At 32.4% G+C, this 24,916-nt stretch overlaps 1 protein-coding gene across 2 annotated transcripts; it reads right to left on the bottom strand.

Annotated features, from left to right (window-relative positions):
- Window positions 1-8,171: 8,171 nt before the first annotated feature.
- On the bottom strand, window positions 8,172-24,317 carry LOC133697736 (AMP deaminase-like). 2 transcript variants are annotated; one of them, XM_062120484.1, is made up of 19 exons: window positions 23,705-24,317; window positions 23,313-23,506; window positions 19,712-19,898; window positions 18,129-18,301; window positions 17,900-17,951; window positions 17,111-17,238; window positions 16,850-17,029; window positions 14,281-14,348; window positions 14,024-14,166; window positions 13,662-13,723; window positions 12,342-12,455; window positions 11,722-11,862; window positions 11,296-11,448; window positions 10,212-10,265; window positions 10,027-10,137; window positions 9,449-9,622; window positions 9,292-9,372; window positions 8,781-8,879; window positions 8,172-8,711 (listed from the first exon to the last, which is right to left on the bottom strand). In XM_062120484.1, exons 1-19 carry the CDS (start codon window positions 24,162-24,164, stop codon window positions 8,643-8,645), a joined length of 2,643 nt encoding a protein of 880 aa, XP_061976468.1. In that variant the 5' UTR covers window positions 24,165-24,317; the 3' UTR covers window positions 8,172-8,642. The 2 variants fall into 2 exon arrangements, with proteins under 2 accessions (XP_061976468.1, XP_061976469.1); XM_062120485.1 differs by having other exon boundaries at window positions 18,168-18,301.
- Between the last annotated feature and the right edge of the window lie 599 nt (window positions 24,318-24,916).

The raw sequence follows: 24,916 nt of genomic DNA, 5'->3' as shown, positions 1-24,916 counted from the left end.
CGATATCAACATCATCCTATTGATATAATTAGCCTTTTATAATCCGGTAGGCTAATCAAATCCATTCAAACGCATAATTCCTTCCTATCACAAAGGTAAATGCCAATGTGAATAATACCTTCTTGACTTCATAAGCCTCCAAATCCTTGGAATGACTAATCAAGTTCATATTCATCATTTCTCTTTATATCCTTTTCTTTTCTCAACAAACCATAAACAATAAATTAGCTTATTGATAAATTTATTCATAATTTCTACAATATACACCATAATTTTTCAAACAATAAACCATTTAGTTCTTTCTCTTATTTCCTTGTTAAACTAAAATAAATCTAGTTGTTTGACGCACCAATCCTGACCCTCCAGCACCCTGAGGTCTCACTAGAGCAATATCGTCTGTAACAATCAAAATATCACATTATGACCTTTAATATTTACTTTTAGTCTTATATAACACATTTTTCAATTTCTTCCACCTAATGGCATTTATTCCTTGTGTTACGAACCGAATTTTAACCTAACCTTTCCATAAGATCCCAAAATCATATTCTCATTTTTGACATGTGTAATTTAACAACGTAATAACTAAGCATTTAAAATCAACCCATTTAATTTTTTCAATTTTTTTTCAATGGCTTTTGACCGACACTTAGCTGAGGAAAAACAATAAATCTCTTGTTGTTTTCCTTTCAAATTTTGCATCAAATCATAATTATGACATTAACTTAATCTTTCTCACCTTATAACTAAGCAATTTGGAAAATTAATTCCCCCCTTTTTATGAACCCTAGGCTGGCACTTAGTTCTTCAATATTGGTAAATAGTTTTCATAATTTATACAATTATAACTTTATCCAACATCCCTCAATACTCATCATCATTATTCTAATATCAATTTAGCAATTGAAACAAGAATTTGTTCAAACTCCTAACTTCCCCACACCAAAACAATACATTCAAACACTAAGCATGTACAATATGTATGGATTTCTCCAAGATAAGGATCATTACCTTATACTATGAAGGTTTAAAGAATAAAAATGAGAAGAATTTTATGATTTTTCCCTTCCTTTCATTCTCCCTAAGTTTTCCCTTAATTTTCTTCCTTCTCCTAGCTTAATTCCCTCAATTTTGTGTACTCAATTCTCTTAAATCTACCATCACACCCCTTTACTCCTTTTGATCATGAATTTTTATGGAGTTTATGACAATTTCTTGCAAACAAATTAGTTCTCTTCCTCCCATTTCAGCTAGAATGGTCGGCTGCCTTTGGCTTCTAAGGGAAGCCAAATGGCCTTTTATATGGTGTAGTAATAGTTAAAATTACTATAATATTTGTTTTGTTTAATTTTAAGTGTTTTTTTTGTCCTATTAGTTATCCCATCTCGATTTATTTTAAGGGTCAACCTTATTCAAGTCTAGATACATTACCAGATGCCTCCAATATATTTTTATTTATTTATTTTATAAATCTTTACATTCTCCTCTTCTAATAAATAAATTTCATCTTTAAAATTTGAAATTTCATACCTGAGTCTAAAAATAATCCTGGATGCTTATTCTTCATTTTCGATTCCTTTTCCCAAGTTTCTTCTCTATAATACTTTCATTATCGGTACTACCTTGTTTCTTAGATCCTTTTTACTGAAGTCTAGGATCTTTACTGGTTTGACTTCAAGGGTCAAATCTTCCTTGACTTATAAAGGAATTTGTGGCAACACCTGATTTGGGTCCACCTCCACCTTATATAGCAAGGACACATGAAAAATATCGTGTTTTAGATAAATATGGCGGTAGTGTCAATTTATAAGCTACAAGTCCTATCCTTTCAACAACTTCAAATGGCCTAATATATCTTAGAGATAACTTCCCTTTCATACCACAATAACTAAAAAATTTTCAATGTGCTACCTTTAAGAACACCTTATCCCCAAGTTGAAATTTCAATAGCCTCATTTGATTGTCAGCATAACTTTTTTGTCTATGTTTTGCAGCTTTCATTCTTTCCTTAATCACTCTTACTTTGTTAGTATCAATCTGCACTAATTCAGGCCTAATCAACTTCTTATCGCTAACTTCTTCCTAACACAATGGAGTCCGACACTTCTTGTCATACAAAGCTTTATATGGATTCATTTCTATAATAGCTTGATAACTATTGTTATATGTGAATTCTACCAGCGGCAAAAGATCCTCCCAATTACCCCTGAATTCTAATACACAAGCTCTTAAAAGATCTTTGAGATTTGTATATTTCTTTTTAACTATCCATCTATTTATGGGTGAAATGCAATACTTTGATCCAAATTAGTCCTCAAAGCTCACTTTAGACTTGGCTACAACTTTGAAGTGAACCTTGGATTTCGGTCTAACACTATTAACATCGACACCACATGCAATCTTATTACTTCATTTACATAAAGTCGTGCTAGTTTATCCATTGAATCCATCATCTTTACCAGTAAAAACAAAGCAGTCTTAGTCAGCCTATCCATAATTACCTAGATGACATCACTACTTTTCTTTTCTTTGGGTAATCTAGACACAAAATTCTTAGTGATATTCTCTCATTTCCACTCTGGAATCACCAAAGGTTTTCCAGCGAGTTTTTGATGTTCCACCTTTATTTGTTGAAAAAACCCATATCTTGCTAGATACTCTATTATTTTCCTCTTCATATTAAGCCATCAGTAGAATTCCTTCAAGTCTTGAAATATTTTAGTACTTCTAGGATGCACCGTAAGTCTTGATTTATAAGCCTCTCAATATTTCTTCCTTAAGGGCCTTATCTTCTGGCAAGTAAATTCATCTTTCCATGGCAACTAGTTCATCATTTAACATTTGAAAAAAGGTTTAACCCCTTGATTTGCCTTGTCCATAGCCTTCTCTACTTTTATATGCCTTTGTTGTGCCTCAAATATCTTATCTCGGGGCATTAACTATATTTTAATTTGGGCTAACAAGGATCCTTTAAGCCCCACACTCAATTGCAAACTCATCCTTTGTAGTTCTGCTAGTAATGTTTCGTGTTGAGTTTGTAAATGACATACCACAACATTTCCCTTTTGGATTAAAGCATTTGCTACCATATTAGCATTTCCTGGACGATAGTCAATCACACAATTATAATTCTTGATTAGTTCTACCCAACGTCTTTGTCGTATGTTTAATTCCTTATGTGACATTAAGTTTTCCTTCTACGACATATGGTATGTAAAAATCTAGACACTTAAAGAGTAAACATCATTACCGCTAATTCTAGATCATGAGCTGGATAGTTTACCTCATGCGTCTTTAATTGTCTTGACGCATAGGTAAATTACCTTTTCATTCTGCATCAACACACACCCCCAAGCCTTTTCTGAAAGCATCATTATACACTATAAGTCCTTCAATTCCAGAAGGAATAGTTAATACTAGAGCAGAGGTGAGTCTTCTCTTTAACTCTTGGAAAATCCCTTCACACTCTTTTGTCTACTCAAATTTAATGGTTTTTCCAGTCAGTTGAGTCAATGAAGATGCTATGGTTGAAAACCCCTCTATAAATCTCTTGTATTAGCTTGCTAATCCCAAAAAACTACAAATCTCTGTTACATTTGTAGGTTTTTTTCATTTCAAAATAACCTCCACTTTCCTAGGGTCTATTAATATCCTTTATGCTGAGATGACATGTCCTAAGAACACCATCTCTTTCAACTGAAATTCACATCTCAAATGTCACTCATGTTCCACATAAGAGCTTGAATATATCAAACTATCATCAATGAACACTATTACACATTGATCTAGTAATGGTCAGAATATTTAATTTATCAGGTCCATAAATACAGCTGGTACATTAGTCAACCTAAAAGGCATTATTAAAAATTCATATTGTCCGTATTGAGTTCTAAATGTCATTTTCCGTACATCTTGTTCCTTAATCCTTAGTTGATGGTATCCAAATCTCAAATCCACCTTAGAAAATACTCTTTACCCCTTGAGCTGAGCAAACAGATCATCAATTCATGAAAGGGGATATTTATTCTTTAACGTCGCTCTATTTAATTGACAATAATCAATGCACAACTATAGAGTATCATCCTTCTTTTTAACAAATAGTACAGGAGCTCCCCAAGGTTAATTATTAGGTCAAATAAAACCTTTATCTAGTAATTCCTGAAGCTAGATCTTCAATTCCACTAACTCCATTGTTGTCATCCTGTTTGGAGTCTGTGTTATCAGAATGGTGTAGTAATTGTTAAAATTATTACAATGCCTTTTTTGTTTAATTTTAGGTGTTTTTCATCCCATCTCGGTCTATTTTAAGGGTCAACCTTGTTCAAGTCTAGATACATTATCAAATGCCTCCAATATATTTTTATTTATTTATTTATTTTTAGGGTCTTTACACACAAGGTGCATTAATCATTATTGAATTGTTTGGATGCAAGACATTGAATTCATTGTAGTTGGGGGTATTTAGGTCTTTTAGCCTCATTCTTTTTGTTAATTTAAGTTTGGTTAAGGATATTAACATAATTTACCATTAAAATAATAGTTTTATATTTAAAAATTTGTTGGCGCGTTAAAGCAAGCAGCACCAACGTGTTGGAGTCACCACACACTTTGCCAATTTTCAGCAATAAAAAATGGCTTACACTATCTTAGTTTATTCCTTGTTGTCTCATCTTCCATTATAGACGCGTCACGTTCTTCAAATAAGGCCGGTGTATCGTCGATGATCTTTTTGTTTTCTTCCTTCATTTCTCTCTCCTACCCTAATAAATACATTGTGGTCCTCATTGTTATTTTATATTTGAACCTTTTAGTTTTCATTACTGTTTTTTAGTTATTTTTTCTTTTGTTGAAGTTTTGTTTATTTTCAATTTAGCCTTTTATGTTTAACTTGTATATATAATGTATTTCGATTCGGTCCTTCAACTTTTAATTTATTATTTTTTTCCTTTACTCTTTTGTCAAAGTTCTTATGGCTTTTAATTTTATCTTTCAAATCAAGTTTATGATTTTTTTCTATGATAATAATGATTTTAATTTGATCCCTTTTCTTTTGATTTCTTATTGTTTTCCTTAACTTGTTTATCAAAGTTTTTATAATTTTCAATTATATCCTTGAAATCAAGTTCATAGTTTTTATTTTTTTCAATAATAATAATAATAATAATAATAATAATAGTAATAATGATGGTATTACTTATTAATAAAAATAGTGATAGTGATTTTGATCCTTATTTTTTGAATTGCTATTTTTTAAAATCTTTTCGTATGATTGGAATTATTTTTTTAATTGCATTCTTTAATATTTAATTTTTTTAGGAATTAAACTTCATGATTTTTCTAAATTAGGTGCTTTAAGTTTAATTATTTGGGTTATGAGTTTAAAATGTTATATATTTTTTTTAAAAGACTTTATAATTCTTTTTATTTTTAATTGGGTTATTTTAGTCACATAATTTAGATCGTAGATTTTGATGAAATGTCTCATGTTGGCTTAGCTTTAATTAAAAAATTTACATATTTTTCATAAATGGTTTTTTAGACTTTTTTTCTATTTTCAATACTTAAATATAATTTTTTGTTTAAAAAAATAGTCCGATGATACGCTTGCACATATGCTAGTTCTATCTAGAAAAATAAACAAAACAACATTCAAATAGAGTGTGCCTACACTGAATTGGCCAATTCTACTTGCAAAGCACATGAATATAAATAAAGAGTTAGATATTACAATTTTTACAATCCTAATAAAACTAAAATTATTGGATTTGAACCTGTGTTAAATTAGAAGTACAATCCAAATTTGCTTTATATTTATTTTAATATATTTATAATTAATAATATTTTAAGTAATTTCTATATTGATTTTCTTAAAATATCATTTAGTGAAGGACATAAGGTAAATTGTACCTAAGAATCCATCAAGTTATTCATTTTATACATAATAGAAATAGTGAAGATTGAATACCAAGTACACACCTTGAAAGTCCTCTAAAACAATTTATTAACAAAGCCATTTAGATAAGCAAAAACATTGTACGCATAGACTGATTTGCATTATTTATTGGAATTATATAATGATGTATTTTTCCTTCACACTTAAAAATATTAAATTGATTGTTGGGGGATATTGAGATCTTTTCACAAGACTCATTAATCCTTATCAAATTAATTAAGGATAAATATTTTTTTTTTCATTTTAAAAGCACAACCCAGCAACTAAAATGTCATTGAAAGAAAAGATTTTAAAACTAATGTCCAAGGTCTTTTTTTTCACAAAGATTTTTATGTTATTATTAAATTAACTGATAGACAATTCAATATTTAATTAAATATAAAAATAAAAAGTAAAAGCACGTAAGAGAAATAATGAAGATTGAAGACCAAGTACCACACCCTTGGAAGTCCTCTAAAAAATATATTAACAAAAGCCATTTAGATAAGGAAAAACATGGTATACATAGACTCATTTGCATTATTCATTAGAATAGTATAATAATGTATTTATCCTTCACACCTAAAAATATTGAAAAGGTTGTTTGGGGTATTGAAGTCTTTTCATAAGACTCATTAATTATTACTAAATTAATCAGAGATAAATAAGTTTTGTTTTTTCCATTTCAAAAGCACAATGCAACAATTAAATGCTCTTGAAAAGAAAGATTTTAAAACTAGTTTCTAAGGTCTTTTTCTTATTTTCACAAAAGTTTTTTTTTGTTATTATCAAGTTAGTTGAGAGAAATTTTGGTATTTAATTAAATATAAAAATAAAAAAAAATAAAAAACATGGTGAAACGATCAAAATATCCTTCAAAGAAAATAAAATTTAAAATCAGCACCCAAAGATTTTTTTATATTTTCATAATGGTTTTTTTGTTATTACCGTATCAATTGAGGGTAAATTTGGTGTTTGGGTAAATATAAAAAATAAAAAGTTGTTGACGTGTGCGTTTGTGTGGGAAGAACCCATGCCCTTTAGGAGATGCATGTGGCGCCTCCTAGTGGCCAAAATAAAATTTATTTTATATATTAATTTTGATTCTTATTTTTGTAATTATAATTGTTTTTTTAATCCTTTGTATAATTGAATTTATTTTATATATCAATTTTGTTCCTCGTTCTTTTAATTATAATTTTTTTTTGAATCCTTTGTATAATTGAATTTATTTTATATATCAATTTTGTCCCCCATTCCTTTTATTACAAATTTTGTTTTGAATCCTTTTGTATAATTAAAATTATTTTTTTAATTTCATCTTTCAACATTTAATTGATTGAGGATTGGACTTTATAATTTTTTCAGATAGGATGCTTCGAGTCTAATGATCTAGATCACAGGTTCTAAATCTTTATGATTTTCTTTATTTTTTTTTTCTATCGGATTATCTAAATTTTATGACTTGAACTGCAGTTTGGTGAGATAACCTGAGTTGGCTCAATCTTGACTACTAGGGTTATAAATTTATCATGCTAACTCAGGTTGACTAGACCATGTGTTTTAGATCATTTTTTTTACCTCATTTCATCATTTCGTATTTAATAAATTAATAATTGACTCAGTCCCATTTAAAAAAAAATCTAGATTATCATGATCATGTTTTTTTAAAAAAAATATTTATTTGTTATTGTTGTTTTTTTTTATTATCTAATTTAAATAAAACCAATTTATTTAACCCAAGTCATAAATTTTTTTCTTTTTCAAAAAACATTTACAACACTTGAAATTTAACCTAACCTGCATTAGTTCGGGTGAACCTAGTAAGCAAGGAAAGCTTGAAAATGGCAAAGGCTGGGGGACGACGCATTGTCCACTCGCTGTTTTTTTCTCTTATTAAAAACCTCACAGCATTCAGGCCAGGCCCTCGTGAAGTCCTGCGACCAAACCAGGCAGCCCTAGTGCCTCCAACTACAAGCCTACACCTTTTTCGTTTACATATTTGTTCCATTTTTAGGAGGAAAAAAAATACAGAATTCTATTTCCTCCTCCCCATCATTTCCATGTACAATTTTATTATTGATCTTTTGTTGCTCTCTATATTTTGGCAACACACATTAATAAAAAGTAATTAAGAAAAAACGTTTTTTTTTAAATTTGCAATACATATTTTAGCTCCTGATTTTTTTCTTCATGGAAAAGTCTTTAGACGATGACTCATAAAAAATCATGCATGTCCTTTAAAAAAAGGTTTTCTTTGCTAAAAGGTACTCAACCGTGAGATACTACAGATCAAAATACTAGATGCTACGAGTCCCTAAACAAAAAATTTCATACCACTATTTTAGAAATTAAGACTCACAGCTTGTTTTTTTTTTTTTTTTTTTTTAAAAAAAAAGAGTAAAATACATTGTTTTGAAAAAGAAAAAGAAAAAGCAAAGGCAAACTTGCTAGTTTCAACATGAATGCCTGCAGAACCAATACAAAACTTTGCGGCACCAATCAAGCTTTTCCTCACCAAAAATGGCAATGCAACGATAGTGCTACATAAAATTGCCTCATCAACCCTGAAAGCTATTTAACATTCTGCTTTATTGCCATTGGTTGCTCGGTAAAATTGCTAAATCCAACTCATCCAAGGATGCTGATAGAATTTCCCACTTGTGCATATGAGACTATTTATGAATTGCTTCATTCTTCAACACCGCACTCAGAAATCTAGGTCTTCAGGAAATTTGGCCATCCCCAAGAAAACATACTGCATCTCCTCTTTCCATGTCTGCATATCTCTCAATCATTAGCCATGATAAGATTACATAGCAAGTTACCAGATACTCTAAAAACATACCTCGTGTCGAAAGACAATCCTTATATCGGGTACGTTTGACTTGTGAATGTTGTTTCCTTCTGGCCCTCGCAAAAAATATTTGCTACCCAACCAATGTAACTGCAGTACAAACCCAAAGAAAGATCCTCTAAACCTTACTCTACAAGCTATATGGTGTTTTAAAAACAAAATATCACTCATAATTCTTTTAAACTTGTAATGAAAATAAATGTCCTTTTAAATACTTACAATATAACCTCGATAAATTAATAACCTTGAATAATATTTTGTTCAGTGCCAACTTAAATTTGAAGTTTAAATAATATCTCGATTAATTAATAAATTTTCAAGGTTCCAAGAGTATTAATTTATAGAGGTTTAACTGTATTTGAGAGTTATCCTTTAAATCTAATGCCATGAGTTTCTCATAACAGTAGAGTTTACTTTGGATACTTGAATGAACATTTATTTTTTCTTCTCACAAACATATTTACTACCAACATTCGTTTCTCCTATTTTTCAATTTTCTCACCTTTGCCGCATGGGAAAATCCAGATTGATAAACAGAATTTCTCGCTATCTCGCATAGGTCACATGCACTGAGCTTCCATACCTGAAAAAAGAACAGAATTCTATAACATGCACCACTACAACTGAAATTACAAATAATAAATATGGAACTACCGAACCTTTGCTGCAACACTGTACTCTTCCACTAGCGGTTCTTTTGTTAAATGAATTTGCAAGGGGTCATCAGTTGAGAGAGAAACATTCAAGCCACGCTGGAAGAATATAGGAAATGGGTTGTGATGATAGTTCAGGAAAAGGGAATTATTGCTCAATGGTGACATAGCCAATCCAATCTGGAAATAAAAGTGACAGTTGTTAATCATCGGAGCATTTTCCAACTTATGGATATACAACTGCATAAGATGCAAGATGACAGAAAAGAAAAGAAGGAAAATATTTCTACTCTGGAGTTTTTTAAAAGATAAAGGACTAGGAAGTTCAAAATCAATTGAGTAATTTCACCAAGGTGAAGCACTAGTGCAAAGTCAAATGAAGAACACAAACATGTGTCTCTAGGATATTTGACGGTAGATAACAGTTTTTTCCCCTAGCAAGAGGAACATACATTAAGATATGCAATAATACAACGATGCTAAATGGAAGAAGATTTCTTCCTGATAATACAATGTTTCACTGCAAATCACAAGCATATTCCATTATTTCAACTGCATGTTTCCCATAGTCAAGTGGAGCTAACCTGAGCAAGGTAATACAAATATTGCAAGACAGGGGATTTCCGCAAATTGATCCCATGAGATATATTATTGCATAGAAGGAATGCAGCAGCCAAATGGTCAACATCACCAGCCTGCATATCGTACTGATCGTCAGCAGCTCAGCAATCCAAGCAAAAATAAAAGAAAGATCAAGAAGAGCAATAACCTCTCCACAGTGTGGACGAAATTTGATTGTAGGCAATCCTTTTGATTCGCGAAGCTGGAAAAGTTGGAGAACAAAACAATTGGAACATGATCAGCATAAAGGGTTGTCCCTCCTATTTTCTATTTTCCAAGAAAGAGCAACATGAAGGTGTAATAGACAAACAAATAAAGCAAACATCGCCATCCAACAAAATTAACCAAATGAGTTCTTGACTAATGCATTTGTCCTAGGCAAATTAACCTGTTAAGTAATTACTCAAAAATATTCCTCCTGCCAAAATGAAATTGAGGCAACAAATTTATCTAGCATTCTAGTAAGAATAGGGGATATTGCGTGGTGAGATCTTGGGCTTGCAACACAAGCAGCATGTTCAATCTTGTAAGCATCAATTTCATTATAAATGCTGAGAGGACTGTCTCAAAAGTTTCCATCCCACTTCAGTAGGACCATAATTTGACAATGGCCTTTTCTGGTTATTTTGATAAATGAACTTGATGAATTAGTAAGTCCAGTACTATAATTTGCTTTATATATCACCACATATCCTGGAGATCATCATGCAAAAGTTATAGACTACATGCATCAGCCAACTATACAGCAAGGCAACTTAAGTCAAATTCTTTAATGAGGTAAAAAATCTGGGATAAACATTCAATTAATTGTTAGTGGTATACCTTTCTCAAAGATGTTTCATTGTGTTTCTGAAGAGACAGGTTGCCAGTAGTAGAAAGGAGATATTGAGAAGAGGTGCAATGGAAAACAGGAGACAAACAAACAAAAAAGGAAAGAAAAATAAGCTAAAAGAGATTATGTTGTTGAAATTTCAACCAGCCCCCCTCAATTGGGTGAAATTCCCTCCCTTTCCCTAACTGAACGAACCGAAAAGGGGGAACAATTGTAGCAAAAACCATTCCTCTATTTTACTACCAGACCAAACTCACCCTTGAGAGTAGAAACTATCATGCTACTATGGAGCTTGCCATAACATTGAACTCGTATCAACATTAATACACCCAATAACTAGACAGAAACAAGCTACATAAAGCATTGTTAAAGAAACCAAAAGGTAGCAAGCAATGCACACCTTGTTAAGAGTATACAAGTTCGCATAACAGTAATATGCATAATAGGAATATGCTGGATTAAACTCATTGATCCATTCAGCTGGCTTTGGCATGTGTTTAGTTGGACGCCTTTCTGGTCTGCTTTCATCATCTACAATATCTAATCCCACAACCTGCATGAAGATAAGAGCATTAATTTAATTCTCAGAGGATGGTCACTAACATTTCAGCATGTTGAGGAAGACCTTTTTCTAATAAATGGGTTGTGAATTACACAAGCAAAAGCACAGCAGAGATAAAGAAATAAATTTTTTTAAAAAATCATATTTGTTGGACCAAAGAGGAAACATGAACTTCCTAACTATATCCACTAAAAACTACATGCCAATCAAATTATTACGGATATACAATATGTTCAAATAAGAGAAACTATGAGATAAATTTACCTGCATTAAAAAAACATGTAGTTGAGGATGGGAGCTCGGATTGATTGTAACTTCGAATAGTGGAATGAAAACATTATCAAGAATATTCTGGAATGAAGTAACTGTTCCCATTTGCTTGTATACACTGTAAAGCCGTGGAAGCTGCTCGTACAAGATTTTTATTAAAAGGAAAAAAAAAAAAAGTGGTGAAGATAACGGGAAAACCCAATAAAGATTTCACTCCAAGCAAACTCATGAATTGTTACCAGTGAGGATTTGATTCTAGAACACTTATATTAGCCTAGAACAGTGATGCTCCAAGTGATACTGATGCAACATATTCAATTTTGTCAACTTATTTCTAACAATAGATAAACAATGCCACATGATAGTTCAAGACTTCGATTTACTAAAAAAAAGGCTTAGATTCTTTTGTTCCAATATAAACAATTTTTTCTTCCTAATATAAACTATCTTGTGTTTAAATAAGTTTCTCATGGTCCAAAGTTCTGAGCAAATACATTCTAATGGTATGAATCATCATGCTCAGGAGTGGCCACTCTAATTAGTTGGGTGGATGAATGGCTAAACACACATAACAATGCAGCTTCCATAAGAAAAGGCACAGCATTAAAAATTACCTGGATCAACCAAACAGCATTCTCACTGTAAATTGCATTATTAATGAACCAACTTGCCAACTGGTCCCATTCACTTTGTTTTCTCCCATATATGGATACTCTATACTCGGCCATCTGAGTTTATTGGATAACAAATTTTGGTGTCAATAATAATAAAAATGTTTTTATTAGAACTTAAGTCAATAACTTAGCTTACAGCTATTTGTAGCAATTCATAATCATTGGATACAAAATAATCAAATGATAATGGAGAACATGTAAGGGGGCCTGACGAGTGTGACTAATGGCTTGTGGCAAGAGATGCAACTATCATCAATGGGCATGAGCATAGTTGCAAGGGGGCAGCCTAAGCCAGCCCTGGCAATATGAGAAAAAAAAGGAGTTGATCCAGAGCATGACAAGAGAGAAAAACAAAAGGCAGACTGTAAAAGCAACCAGCAGCCAAACTGACAATTACAGGCTAGCAACATTGGTGATGATACCTCTGAAACTGCCATCCTGCCTAACATTATGGCTTATTAGGGACTAAAGGAGAGCCCAAATTAGTTTTACATAGTGCCCAAACCAGTAATGTCCATTGTTGAGGACCAACAAAAAGGATAGTTTAAATACGCCTATAGAATTCCTAAGCATATTGCAAATAATTCCAAAGCTGTCCTGAAATAGTAAGGTATATTTTTTTGTCCAGTTTTTATATAAATCTTTTGAGCATCTTCATTCACCACTGATATACATCAAAAAACTTCCCAAGGCAAACTAAAAACCGTGACATATAATTTCCCCCGACCGCTAAAAGATCCAAATGTCAATAAAATCAAAATAACAAAGCCTTATGCCATACAGCATCCAAGAGCAACAAAAGGTTCATTGATGCAGAGCCAAAAAAACAATGCAAATACTTGCTCAAACTTGAGCAGCTAGAAAAAGATTTCATTGCACATGAATCAAGATTTTGGCCTCTGAAATCAATTTCTAGAACTTACAGGGAGCTTACAGACGTACATGCAGAAAATGAGAGGGAGAGAACTTGTGAAGAGATTTTTTTTCCAGTTGTATATACATGCTGCCAAAAATATAAGAAGAAGAAAACTCCCTTTCCTACTTTGTGTACAGTACACAACATTTGTGCAAATACTTTGAATGACTGAAGAATGAGAAAACAATTGTTAAGGTAGGATAGCAGGATATCAATGCACAAAGGGTCCACAAAGAGACAAAATATGAAACACAGGTGCTCCTTAGAATGTAAGGCATTATCTTTCAGGAAAAAGAAATGGAAAAACTAAAAGAATAGACAAGCACTGGATTGCGAAGCAAAACCTGGTATTTGCTTGCCTCAAGATCTGATAAAACTCCTTTTGTTACTTCAGCCAAGAAACGTCCTATCATAATTCAGTTAAAGTCAGCACACACTTTTTTTTGTCAAAAACAATCTAATTGAACACAGAAATTCACTTCATTAGATGTCTTCAAGTACCAAAAAAAAAGAGCAACCACAGAGCAGTTCCTACAACTCCAAATATTTAACACAATTAAGCAAGTACCAATAGTTCAAAAAGAAGTCAAGTACATGCAGTGAAAACAAACATCAGAACAAAGACATCGCTTGCAAAAATGGCCTAGTCGAAGAAAACAATTATGTAGCAATTTATTAGAATGGCTGAAAGTACTGCACTAATAACCTTGAATGAGATTATCCTGCTTTAAAAAGATCTCTCTGAGTCTGCTTTGTCCACAAGGATTATATTTGAGGTTGAATTTATCAAAACGGTGAAAGGTGCTCTTATCAGCATGGACATCCAACAAATCAACATTCAAATCATACCTGACATGCAAGTTTAAAATGCTATATCAAAATCATTCCTCACAATGAGGATATTGATAAAAACATAACATATACACCCAATCAAATAGGATATCAATAGAACATAATACATACACAGTCAAATCTAAACTCTCAAAAACTTCATTTAGCGTCATGTATTTTCCATCTCTGAATATAACAACCTGCAAAACCAATGTACTTAGCACGTAATAAAAAGGCATCTAAAGATAACATTGAAAGAAAGAAAATAAACAAAAAATTATCTAACTAAATGATAACGCACCTGAGCTATTGTTACATAAGTTCTATTTACTTTGGATTGATCAACAAAGAGGTTTCCTCTTCTATGAATATGTTTCAATAATAGGTTTCTTACTGTAGGGTTGAATTTCGGCTATGGGAAAATTGTGTAAGCAGGGAAGAAATGTAATTTCTGCATATTCTTGCTAAAAAGAACTAGTTCAAATTTGATACAGGGTCTAGTCTTATTTGGGATTTAGAGTATCAATTACAAGTTTTCTGTTATGTCTGCTTTCCTTTCCGTGCATAAAACGGAAGCACCTATTCTATGTTAATAGGAAGGGACTTTGAAAAATATAGTTATGCTTATTTTTGTTTAGTTTGAGGGTTGCGGCCCTCAGTGTTCTGCTTCTTCCCTTTCTTCTTGCTATTAGTAATCTCGGATTACTTATCACGACTAAAACAACAATCTCAAATCCTCCTTAATCAATCCCAACTCTACACACATCAAACCTCAATCCTATTCCAACTTAAAAGCTCAACTTCTCCAAACCTAGCACACCAAAAATATTTTGAGGTACACAAAATCTAAATTGCCCCACATCAATTTCGTATCAAAGATAAAGTGATACCTCCTCTTTTATTTCTTTCTCCAGCATCCAGGTTTTAAATTAATTACATAAAGTTTGAACACAATAAATGTTGCAGGTGGCAATATTAGGAATGTATAATCCTGTTAAGGTGTCTTACAAGGAGTCATTCATTCAATCAACCCAAGTTTTATTAGATCAATTGCATCAAGTCACAATGGAAGTGCTCTATCAAATATTGGTGTTTGTTGGATAATGTAATCATGATTAAAGAATCTGCCTTATTTGCTATATCAGCAAAGTGTTATTTCTGCAATGCTTTCTCTTAAGAGGCAAGATATCTACAATAACTACTGTCAAATGGATGTCCAGTTCTATAGCAATGTAGATGATGAAAATTTAGTTAAAGAAACAGAAGACTCCTTAGAGAATATTGCAAATTAATTTTTAAAGCAATTGCAATTACAAAACTCAAGAGAAAAGTGTTCCTTTGATAATGAAGGGAAAAAAAAAGGTTCAAGCTACATCAAATCTAAGACAAACATAGCTGGAATAGCACATACAGCCACCAGAAAGCGAAGATGATAAAAGCGCTATTGAACAGAACTGTCAAGCATAGTCAATAGAATGGAGTTAGCAAAATAGAAGCACAATATTGCCAATGAAATTGTTGGTGACCAAGCGAATACAGTGCAATATCTTCCTCTCACAACTTTATAAAACTTCAGAATTATCAACAATTCATTCCACGGTCTCCTCAATCTTTGGTAAAGACAACATCAACTGAATCAGCACATGTCAAAGTGTTAAGAGCTTTATATTACCACACTTAAAAACTCAATATCAAGTTTTCTGAAGGAAAAAATAAAGGAAGAATTGATGGCACACTTAAGTTATGGTTATAGAAGACTCATGTACCTTGGAAAAATCAAAACCAAGTTATCTTAGTTAGAACTAAGTCTGTTTGGCATGGCTTGTGAAAAATAACTTTTGACTTTTGAGTCATAATTCAGAAGTTATTTTTCAAAAATAACTTGTGATAAAAGGGGGTCAAATTAGAAGCATGTTTTGCAAAAAAAAAGACTCAGCAACATTTTGGAGTAGTATAAGTTAAAATCAATAATTTCAAAGTTAAGAACTTTAACGTTTGATTGAAGCAAAATTATGATTCAATTTTGTAAACTTTTTTATTTAAGTCAAAAGTTATTTTTAAATGTATTTATGACTTTTTTTTAATCAAAAGTTAAAACGCAACTTAAATATATTTGCAAAAGTCATACCAAAGGGAACCTAATTCTTTATCAAGAGGTTTCTAGTCTAAGAACAAGTTTTAATGACAGGTTCAGTGTTTGAGTTTAAGTTATGAATAATCTGTTGTTCGAGGCAGAATTGTTATGAATATTTTTTTTCTTATAAATGTGGTCTAGTACTATTTACAGATAAAATATTAATTAGGATTTTACTATTATGTGCGTGTTCCTTTCCCATTTAGTTTAAGACTATTAGGCCTTTTGGTGCATATAAATCAAGCACTTATGTGGTACAAGGAGCACCTTTTCCATTTTCCAAGCCTGATAAAACACCAGTAGGAAAGAAATCTAAAAGCTGAGCTGTCCTTCACACTTTTGTTCTTCTCTTTGCTTGCTACAGTGATCTCGGATTACCATTCACCTTTACAGTAACAGTCCCAAATCCTCCAATTAACACATCATTAATCAATCTCAATTCCACATACATCAAGCCCTTACCTTGATCTCCACCTAGAATCCCTAATTCACCAAAAATCCTAAGTTGTCTTACATCACCAAAGCAAACAACTTAAATGGTCAAATTGGTGGGAAATTGGGATATACCTCATCTGGTTCTTCTCTAAGTTTTGACTTGATGAAACGCAAAAGATGCTTCTGGTTCATGCAAGCAGAATGATGCACATGTGTATCGACTTTTCTGATATTGTAGAAATCACGGTGGGGTGCACCCTTCTGAGCCATGGATTCCCCGTCTGCATTTATTAACAGATGAAGGCGGAATTTCTGTATAGTGTGCAGATATAAGTTACAAGCACAAGCTGAAGTTAATAACACGAGTCCAAAAGGAGGTTCGAAGAAAATTACCTCCTCGAGAAATCGTAGCCTGAGATAGCATGCAGAGCGAACATTTCCGATAGACATGATTCTTAAGACATGATGCATATCAGTGAAAAAGGCGGTTGCACTAGCAACAGGGAAAAGTTCTACAGTATCTGGATTAAAATTTAAAAAATCCTTGATTAGAAACATGCTAAAAAGTTTGTAACTACAACGAAACCTCCAAGACCCAAAAGTAATTTAAACAATTCCTCTCTATGGATAATCCTACATAGGAAATGCTACACAGCCAGTGCTAACATATGGAAGTGGTGACCCAACTTTGAGAGTGTTTGTTTGTAAGGTGTGCTGTGTGGCGCACCTCTTAAACAAACACACCCTTAACAATCATTTCAGCAAGAATTACCCATATGAAGCACCAACATGAAAATCGAATACAATTTTTGTGATTAACAAATGTGCTACAAGTCTAACAATTGCTAACCTGAGAAACATGAGTCAAATTCAGATAGAAGTTCCTTTTGTGAAACAAGTTCATTGGTTGGTTTTATGGGAGCATTGTCAAAGACATTTTACAAGAACAAACTTATGAACTGGAAAATATATTGGGATTTGAATCCAAAGATCACAATTCAAAGGCCCATCAGATACCAAGTTGGATCAAATAATTATGTCCTAGGATAATGCTATCAGGAGACTGTTTAAAAGCATGGTTTGAAAAGGAGGTTCAAAGCCATTCCCAATTTCTTAAACTTCAGAGTCACCAGTGTATAAACAATGATTGATCAAAATGAATAATACTCTGTTACTACATACCATGTTCACTGGCATAAACATGAACAACTCCATCTTCCATCCTAAAGCAATGCTGCACAAGAGTTTAAGATAAATGATCAAAAGAAATATTAAAAGAGCTTTGTGGATAGAAGAACGGCTCCACTAGACTAAAAGGGGAAAAAGTTTAAGGGAGAAAAAAGGAAAGAAAAAAAAATGTAACTAATGATATTTGTGGAGAATTTCAAATTAATAGCTGAAAGTAACTTACTGAAGTTGCTGGAAAAGGTTCAAAGTGATCAGTATTCACCTCTGATGCAGTAGATTCTTCCACAGAATGCTTCATCCATGGAGCGACCTTTTCCGCATAAAGATAACTATTTCTCAGATCCAAACATTCACGAATCATCTTACGCACTTCTTCCTCTTCAATATTTATTGACTCTGAGTAGAAATATTTAGGGAGAAAGAGAACATATGTCAATATCAAAGGTTAATTTGTACAAAGATCTCCTGAAATATTGGCTGTTTGGATCGCCTCCCCCTAAACATTTTTTTTATTATTATTATTATTTCAAAAGATGAATTATCTGTGTTTGGATTTGCACCTCTTTTGTTATGTTCCATTCATAAATCCCATAAAAAAGCACATGAAAATCAGGTGTATCACCCAAAACCATAAGAAAAAAATATCCCTCACCTTTTGTTTCCTGCCAGTTGAAAAAAGGTCAAAATAATCGTTCAAACAAAAAGGAAAATATTTAAACCACCTTAAGACATTGAGAAAGATGAAGAAATAATTCAAATAAAAACCATAAAGATGAGCACATAAGCTTGCTATCTTACTCGTGGGCTCGAAAAAGTTTTCTTGCAATCTCACACTGATCTTTGATCACCTTGATCAAGAAAGATTGGTTAGAATTTTTCAGGTTATTGCATCAGGAGAGAAGTATCTGATGAGAGAAGAACCAACTCAATACGTCACCAACCAGATTGCAATCACCTCACATTTATCTCCGCATTCTCCATCAACTCACGATCAAAATTGTCCACATGAATCATTGATGCAGGCCCATATGATAGATTTTTTAGGACTACTTATTTTAGAAGGAAATCTAGGGTTTGTTTAATAATTTTAGTTTTCCCATGCTTTAGTACATTCATTAGGATTTTCCATTTTATTTCTTTGGATGCATACATATAAACATCCTATGTAGACATTCAGTTTAACAATTACATATTAAGTAAAATAAACTTGCACTGTCACAATCATTTATGTCATTATTCTCATATTCATACTCTAAAGCTAAGGTGAGTTGTGACAATTAGCTACGATATAACCCCTATTAAGACAACCATGGCATTGTATGGAAGAACTTCTACCACAGGAACTGCCACTAAAACGAGAATTGGAAAAGGTGTTGCTTTGAGTTTTAGGAAAGACATCTTTTTGCCTAACATTATTATCCCTCTAAAGCCACTCCATCAAAGATTGTGATCGTGACAATGGTAGAAAGCGGTAACAACAATAGTGATGATAGCAATAGTCATATAGCAATACGTAGTGGTGTTAACAATTTCACAATGATGTTTGTGGTTGTAGTAATGATAATAACAATAATAAGAATAATTATTGTATCTATGGTGGTGGTGATGGTGGTGGAGGTGGTGACAACGATAGGAGTAATTATTGTATCTGTGGTGGTGGTGGTGGTGGCGGTGGAAATTGTGTTATTTATAACAATAATATATTTTGAGAAAAGAAAGTCAATAAACTATTCAACACATAATATAGAGAAAACACTCTATGAAAGCAAAAACAAAGATCTCAAGAAAGGACTAGAAAAAGAGTACCAGGTACAGAAGTTCGTTGAGGTAAAATCATGGTAGCAATAACGGGATTGCTTCCCACTTGGTGACCTGAAGTTGCATGTGCCTTTCTATCACCATGTTGTTCAAAATTTTTGTCGGGAACACTATTTGTACTATCAACAGAACTAAATTGTAGAGCAGTAGAATTTTGAATTTTTGGATCAATATCCTGCAAACCCATTAGCAATAATTATGCACTTATTTGAATATGCTTTTTTAAATGGCACTCATAAAGTAAAAAATAAAAAAGGCTCACAAAACTTTAAATAATCAATACATGGCAAGGAAAACGACACGTAGCAAATGATGTTTTTGTTGACCTATCTTAACCAACATTATCACAAATCATATGCGCATTGCATCCAACAAACCACAAAACAATTTGTAGGGTGGAGTTGGGACTTGGCTTCCATGATCATTAGTGAAAATTCACTCTAAATGACAAAGTAATCAATTCAAGTCAATAAATAGGTTGTTAAAGCATTGGGAACTACAATACAACATAATCTAAAGAATTTTCACTCGTCATCCATGACTATACGTAAAAGCATGAACTCTATTGAAACATTTGATTTGACCAAATATTCTTATTATACATTTAATTTAATTTGGTCTTTGTGTCAATTAATTCAAAACAAATTAAACTCTCCTTTCCCTCCCACTACGTGACCTCAAAGTTTTTATTTTTACTTTTTTTTTTTTCATTTGAGGTTCCTTTCATTTTTCTTTCAACTACCTGGAAGTCATAATCTAACATAAAAATCTCATAGATGTAAAAGAAATGATTTCCTTAATTATCATCTTAATTATTTTCTAATATATATCTATCCTTTTAACAAGAGTTTTCCTATTTTTGACTAGCTAACTTTTTTTTTTAACAATTTCTCAATTGATTGCCGGTGTCTTCAAAGAAAACTCATATGTTGTTAACATAGTGGTTTCGTGGGAGCACTTAGACATAATTGTGTACATATTCTTCTTTATGTGTTGAACACGAGTTTTTTTAGAAAAGAAATCCCTAAATTCATGTTTTTTAGGTCATGTCTAGGAGTATAATATCATTAGATTGAAAAAAAAGAAGAAATAAAGCACTTTTATGAAAACAAACATCTAATATTTTTTTTCAGCTGGACCTTTAAGTTGTGCAAGTGTATCACCTTCAAGCTGCTAGACAAAGTCCTTCCCCAAACACGATGGTTTTCCACTTGGATGACTTCAAGAGAAGTCGCCAATAAATTAGAGACCAAGAAACATAAATTATTTATTGACACTCAATCATCTCTTTGCTATTTCAATAATGGAGTTTACTCGTGTCCTAGACCTAAGTTGTTCTGGAATAAACATGTTTGCAATCATTTTGTACTTGCTCATTCAACTTTCTGAGTAGATGTAGGTATCTGGGTTTTTGAATAGTAATATGGCTATTTAGATTCGTGCGAGATCTAGATTTGGCTTTTGATGGGTAGCAATTGAAAGAAAGGATCTTGAATTTGATTGTCGTATATTGGACCTTGGTATCTAAGATTGAGGAAAAACTAATTTTACTTTTACTTTATCGACATCATTTAGATAATAGAGTGAAAATCATGATTTTCACATCATTTAACAGATTAAATAGATAATTTGATAGAATGGATGTAAATTCAAACACCCTATATAATTCACGTGTCGGAGAAAAACATTAATTGAAGGGATGTCAATCTAAGCAGGTGACACTTAAAGGGTTATTTCTACAATGTAGCCCTAAAAAGCTATAGTAATTAAAAAAATTTGTTGCCTATTGTACCTTTAGCAATTAATTTTAGAAAGTCTTTTAATATCCTAACTAACTTATTGTGTGTATTTTTTTTCCTAGAAGGTTGATCATTTGTATACCTAAGTGACCTACACAAAAGCAAATTCAGGACTTATGGGAATATTAATTACTTTAGCTAACTAAAATCTAACCATTATCAAGACCATTATAAAAGGTTGCCATTACCCCCAAGGCTCACTACCATTACCTGGCAAACTATACCATCTTTTGTTTTTATTAAAAGCCCTAAATCACTTGAGCTTTGTCTAGGTCTGACTATCCGAGATAATAATGCCTCTTTCAAAAATTGAAGAGAAGAAACCTACGTAGGATAGGAAGATCGACAAGCGAGGTGAGTGCTAGTTCTATAAATGTGCACCACCATTCCCAAGCCTAATGGTCAATAGATAATTACGAACTGGTTGTTCGATCGTATAACATGACTTACACACCCTTGTCAACCAATATCAACATCTTTCCAATGGGATAACCCTCTTTATTTGTGAAGAGGATCAATCTCTTTTCAATGAGGAGGTTGAGTAGAATGAATAGAGTTAGCAACCACAAACCATGAGAGAGCATCTGTTCACACCTTGTACCCAAGCTTGCCTAACATAGAAAAAGGGCTTGGAGAAAGAGGTTGAATTTTTTAGATAAATAGGACTTCTAAAGTCCAAGCACTTGATCAATCTAGCTCAATCCAGTGCACGAGCAATTCCTTTAGCAGTAGTTTTTTGATGATAATGACACTCTATCTAAATGACTAACAAGAATTATTAGAATATAACTCTATATTATTTACACTTAAACTCTCATACTCAATATTTTAGGATTCTTACTTTCTTCAATGCTAGTTTATGGATGTATATGATTAAGTCCAATAACATATTAATAAGGTTATTTCGTATTCATGCTAAAAACATTCCAATGAGATATACCTAGGTATCCATATTTGATTCAACAAAGTACCTTTATTATTTTAGTTTAATGATAGAATTATCTATTAAACTTTTATAAGATCTAAATGCCTCTAATTCTACTTTATTGAATTGTGATGATTAATAAATATTTATCCCATTTGATTATTTATTAACATAACAAATATAGATTTTAAAAAAAAATCTAACTAAGATGCCACGAAAAGGAACAAAAAGAAAGAAAAAGGGAGGTAAATACATGAAAAAAACCTTGCTTTTCATGATATGTTTTATGATAGCCTGACCATCTCAAATGAGTACCAACACATAATGAAAAAAGACAAAAAAAACCTTGAGGAATTGTTTTTTCATTTATACACATAAATCCTCAAGTCAATTAGCATTTTTTTTTATTTGCCTGCCTCTAAATGTTTATTCAATTAATTTCTTTTAAATTATTAAAATAAGCAACCTGTTTGAAAGTAAATAAATAATCATCAGAAGCTGATTATTTGAAAAAACAAATATGATGAAAATTAATGCTAAGTTTGTCACTTGACATATTTAATATTTTCGCTTCATTAAAATTATCTTGATAAATTTAATTAAATATTTTCTTTTTAAGTAAACTAATTTTTCAACAACTTGAATAATGTATGTGGTTGCAAAAATTACCAGTCCAAGAGAAAAGGGATACTAATGGTTTATTTTCTTTCTAAAACAGTCACATAAGAAACACACATTACCATCTAATCAATAGCATGAGCAACAAGCAATTGCATTATAATCTTTGCAAATTGGATGCTATAATTCAAGAAATAAATATTAATAATTAGAAAGACTGTAAAGCTTGAACCCAATAGACACATACATTTATATAATCAGCTGAAGAATCCACATTCTGAGAATAAATAGTGGCATCTTCATCAGCAAGTGCCGTTCCTTCATCTTCAGAATCCCCAGAATAATCAAAGGCATTACCACTTGGTGACCTTGGAGTCATTAACCTGCCCATAGATGCCAGTCTTTTCAGAGAACTAGAGTAGTTCAGAGTCTTCTCATCACCTGCACAAAGCACAGAGGGAAAAAATATAAAAGGCTTGCCCAACTGAAGAAAATCCAATAGAACCATTTCTCCCTAAATTGTTACAATAAAACAAAATTAACTAAAGTTGTTAGCATAAGAAGTAACAGTAAAACAATAATCTCCTCAATCTGCATATAAATAATTTACGAGTCTCACGAAAGAAATATAAGTAATACCTTGTCTTGGAACCGTATGCAGAGGCGGAAGCCCTAAGGGAATGAAATTGAGGTTATTGTCTTCTCGGTGAGAACCAAGGCCAAACCTCATTGATTCCTCATCGAACCAATCATTGCTCAACACGACATTGGGCATGGAAGACGACATCCTCCTATAACTTGGAATTGCAGTATCATCATCCAAGGAATGCGACACAAGTATTTTCCGGTCAATAAGAATCAGTTCACCGTCTGATCCGTGCTCTTCATCTTCATCATGATTTTTATCATCAACTGCAACGGTTTCCTTTTCCTTTTCTTTGAGAAGAGAATTGCGGCGGATGGTAATGAGGCGATCAAGGACTTGGTCGACGGAGCGCTTGTGAATGAAAAATGCAGAAATTGCCATTAGTGAGGCACCGACTAGAGCCGCCATGGCTAGCTGCAGAGAAGATGATGGCGGCGGTGATGATGAATCCATGATACAGTATCGGAGTTAGGAAACAAAGGAGAACCCTAAAAAGAAAGGGAAGTCGGCGGTGAGGTTTTAATTTTGGTTTTATAGGTACAGCCTTTCGGCCTTTGGGTACGTGCCATACAACTGGGGGGAGGGGAGGGGAGGGGCGGGGCGGGGCGGGTGCGCGGAGTTCAAAGCCATTGGGACCCAGGGAGATGGTTTTATTTTATAGCTGCTATATACTGTACAGATTTTTCAACTCGCTTAGAAAAAAAAAAAAATTGAAATGTGAAATTGCAAAACAGCGTTGCAATCACAGCAAGGATGGAGCGCGGCTTTTCTTTCCTCTTTTTTTCCCGTAGTTTCTCCGTTTACACTTCAATAAAGGTCAAATATCTGAATTAAATTTTCAAATACACTATATAATCAATTTCCAAAATTTATTTAAAATACTATGGAATTAAATATGAAAATTAGTATTAACATATAATAAGTTAAAATATAAGAATTCAAGCAAAACATCATAGTCACAAGGACTAGACCCGAAACAAGACTAAAATCACATGTCGTTGATTAGTACTTAAAAGTGCATTTTTATCAAGGTTTTATATCATCATTTTTGCACTTGAAGTATCAATAACTCCTTAACTAAAGCATGTTTTATAATAACATATCTAATTATATAAGATACTTTTAATTTATGGTAAATGTTCATCTTAAATGCAGGCCTATCACATAAATGAAAGAATTGATTGATGAGTTGAAGTACTGAAATT

The sequence above is a fragment of the Populus nigra genome, chromosome 6 (genome assembly GCF_951802175.1).
Source record: "Populus nigra chromosome 6, ddPopNigr1.1, whole genome shotgun sequence".
NCBI classification, from domain to species: Eukaryota; Viridiplantae; Streptophyta; class Magnoliopsida; order Malpighiales; family Salicaceae; genus Populus; species Populus nigra.
The sequence above is the reverse complement of the archived record's forward strand: the minus strand, read 5'-3'. Positions and strand labels throughout refer to the sequence as shown.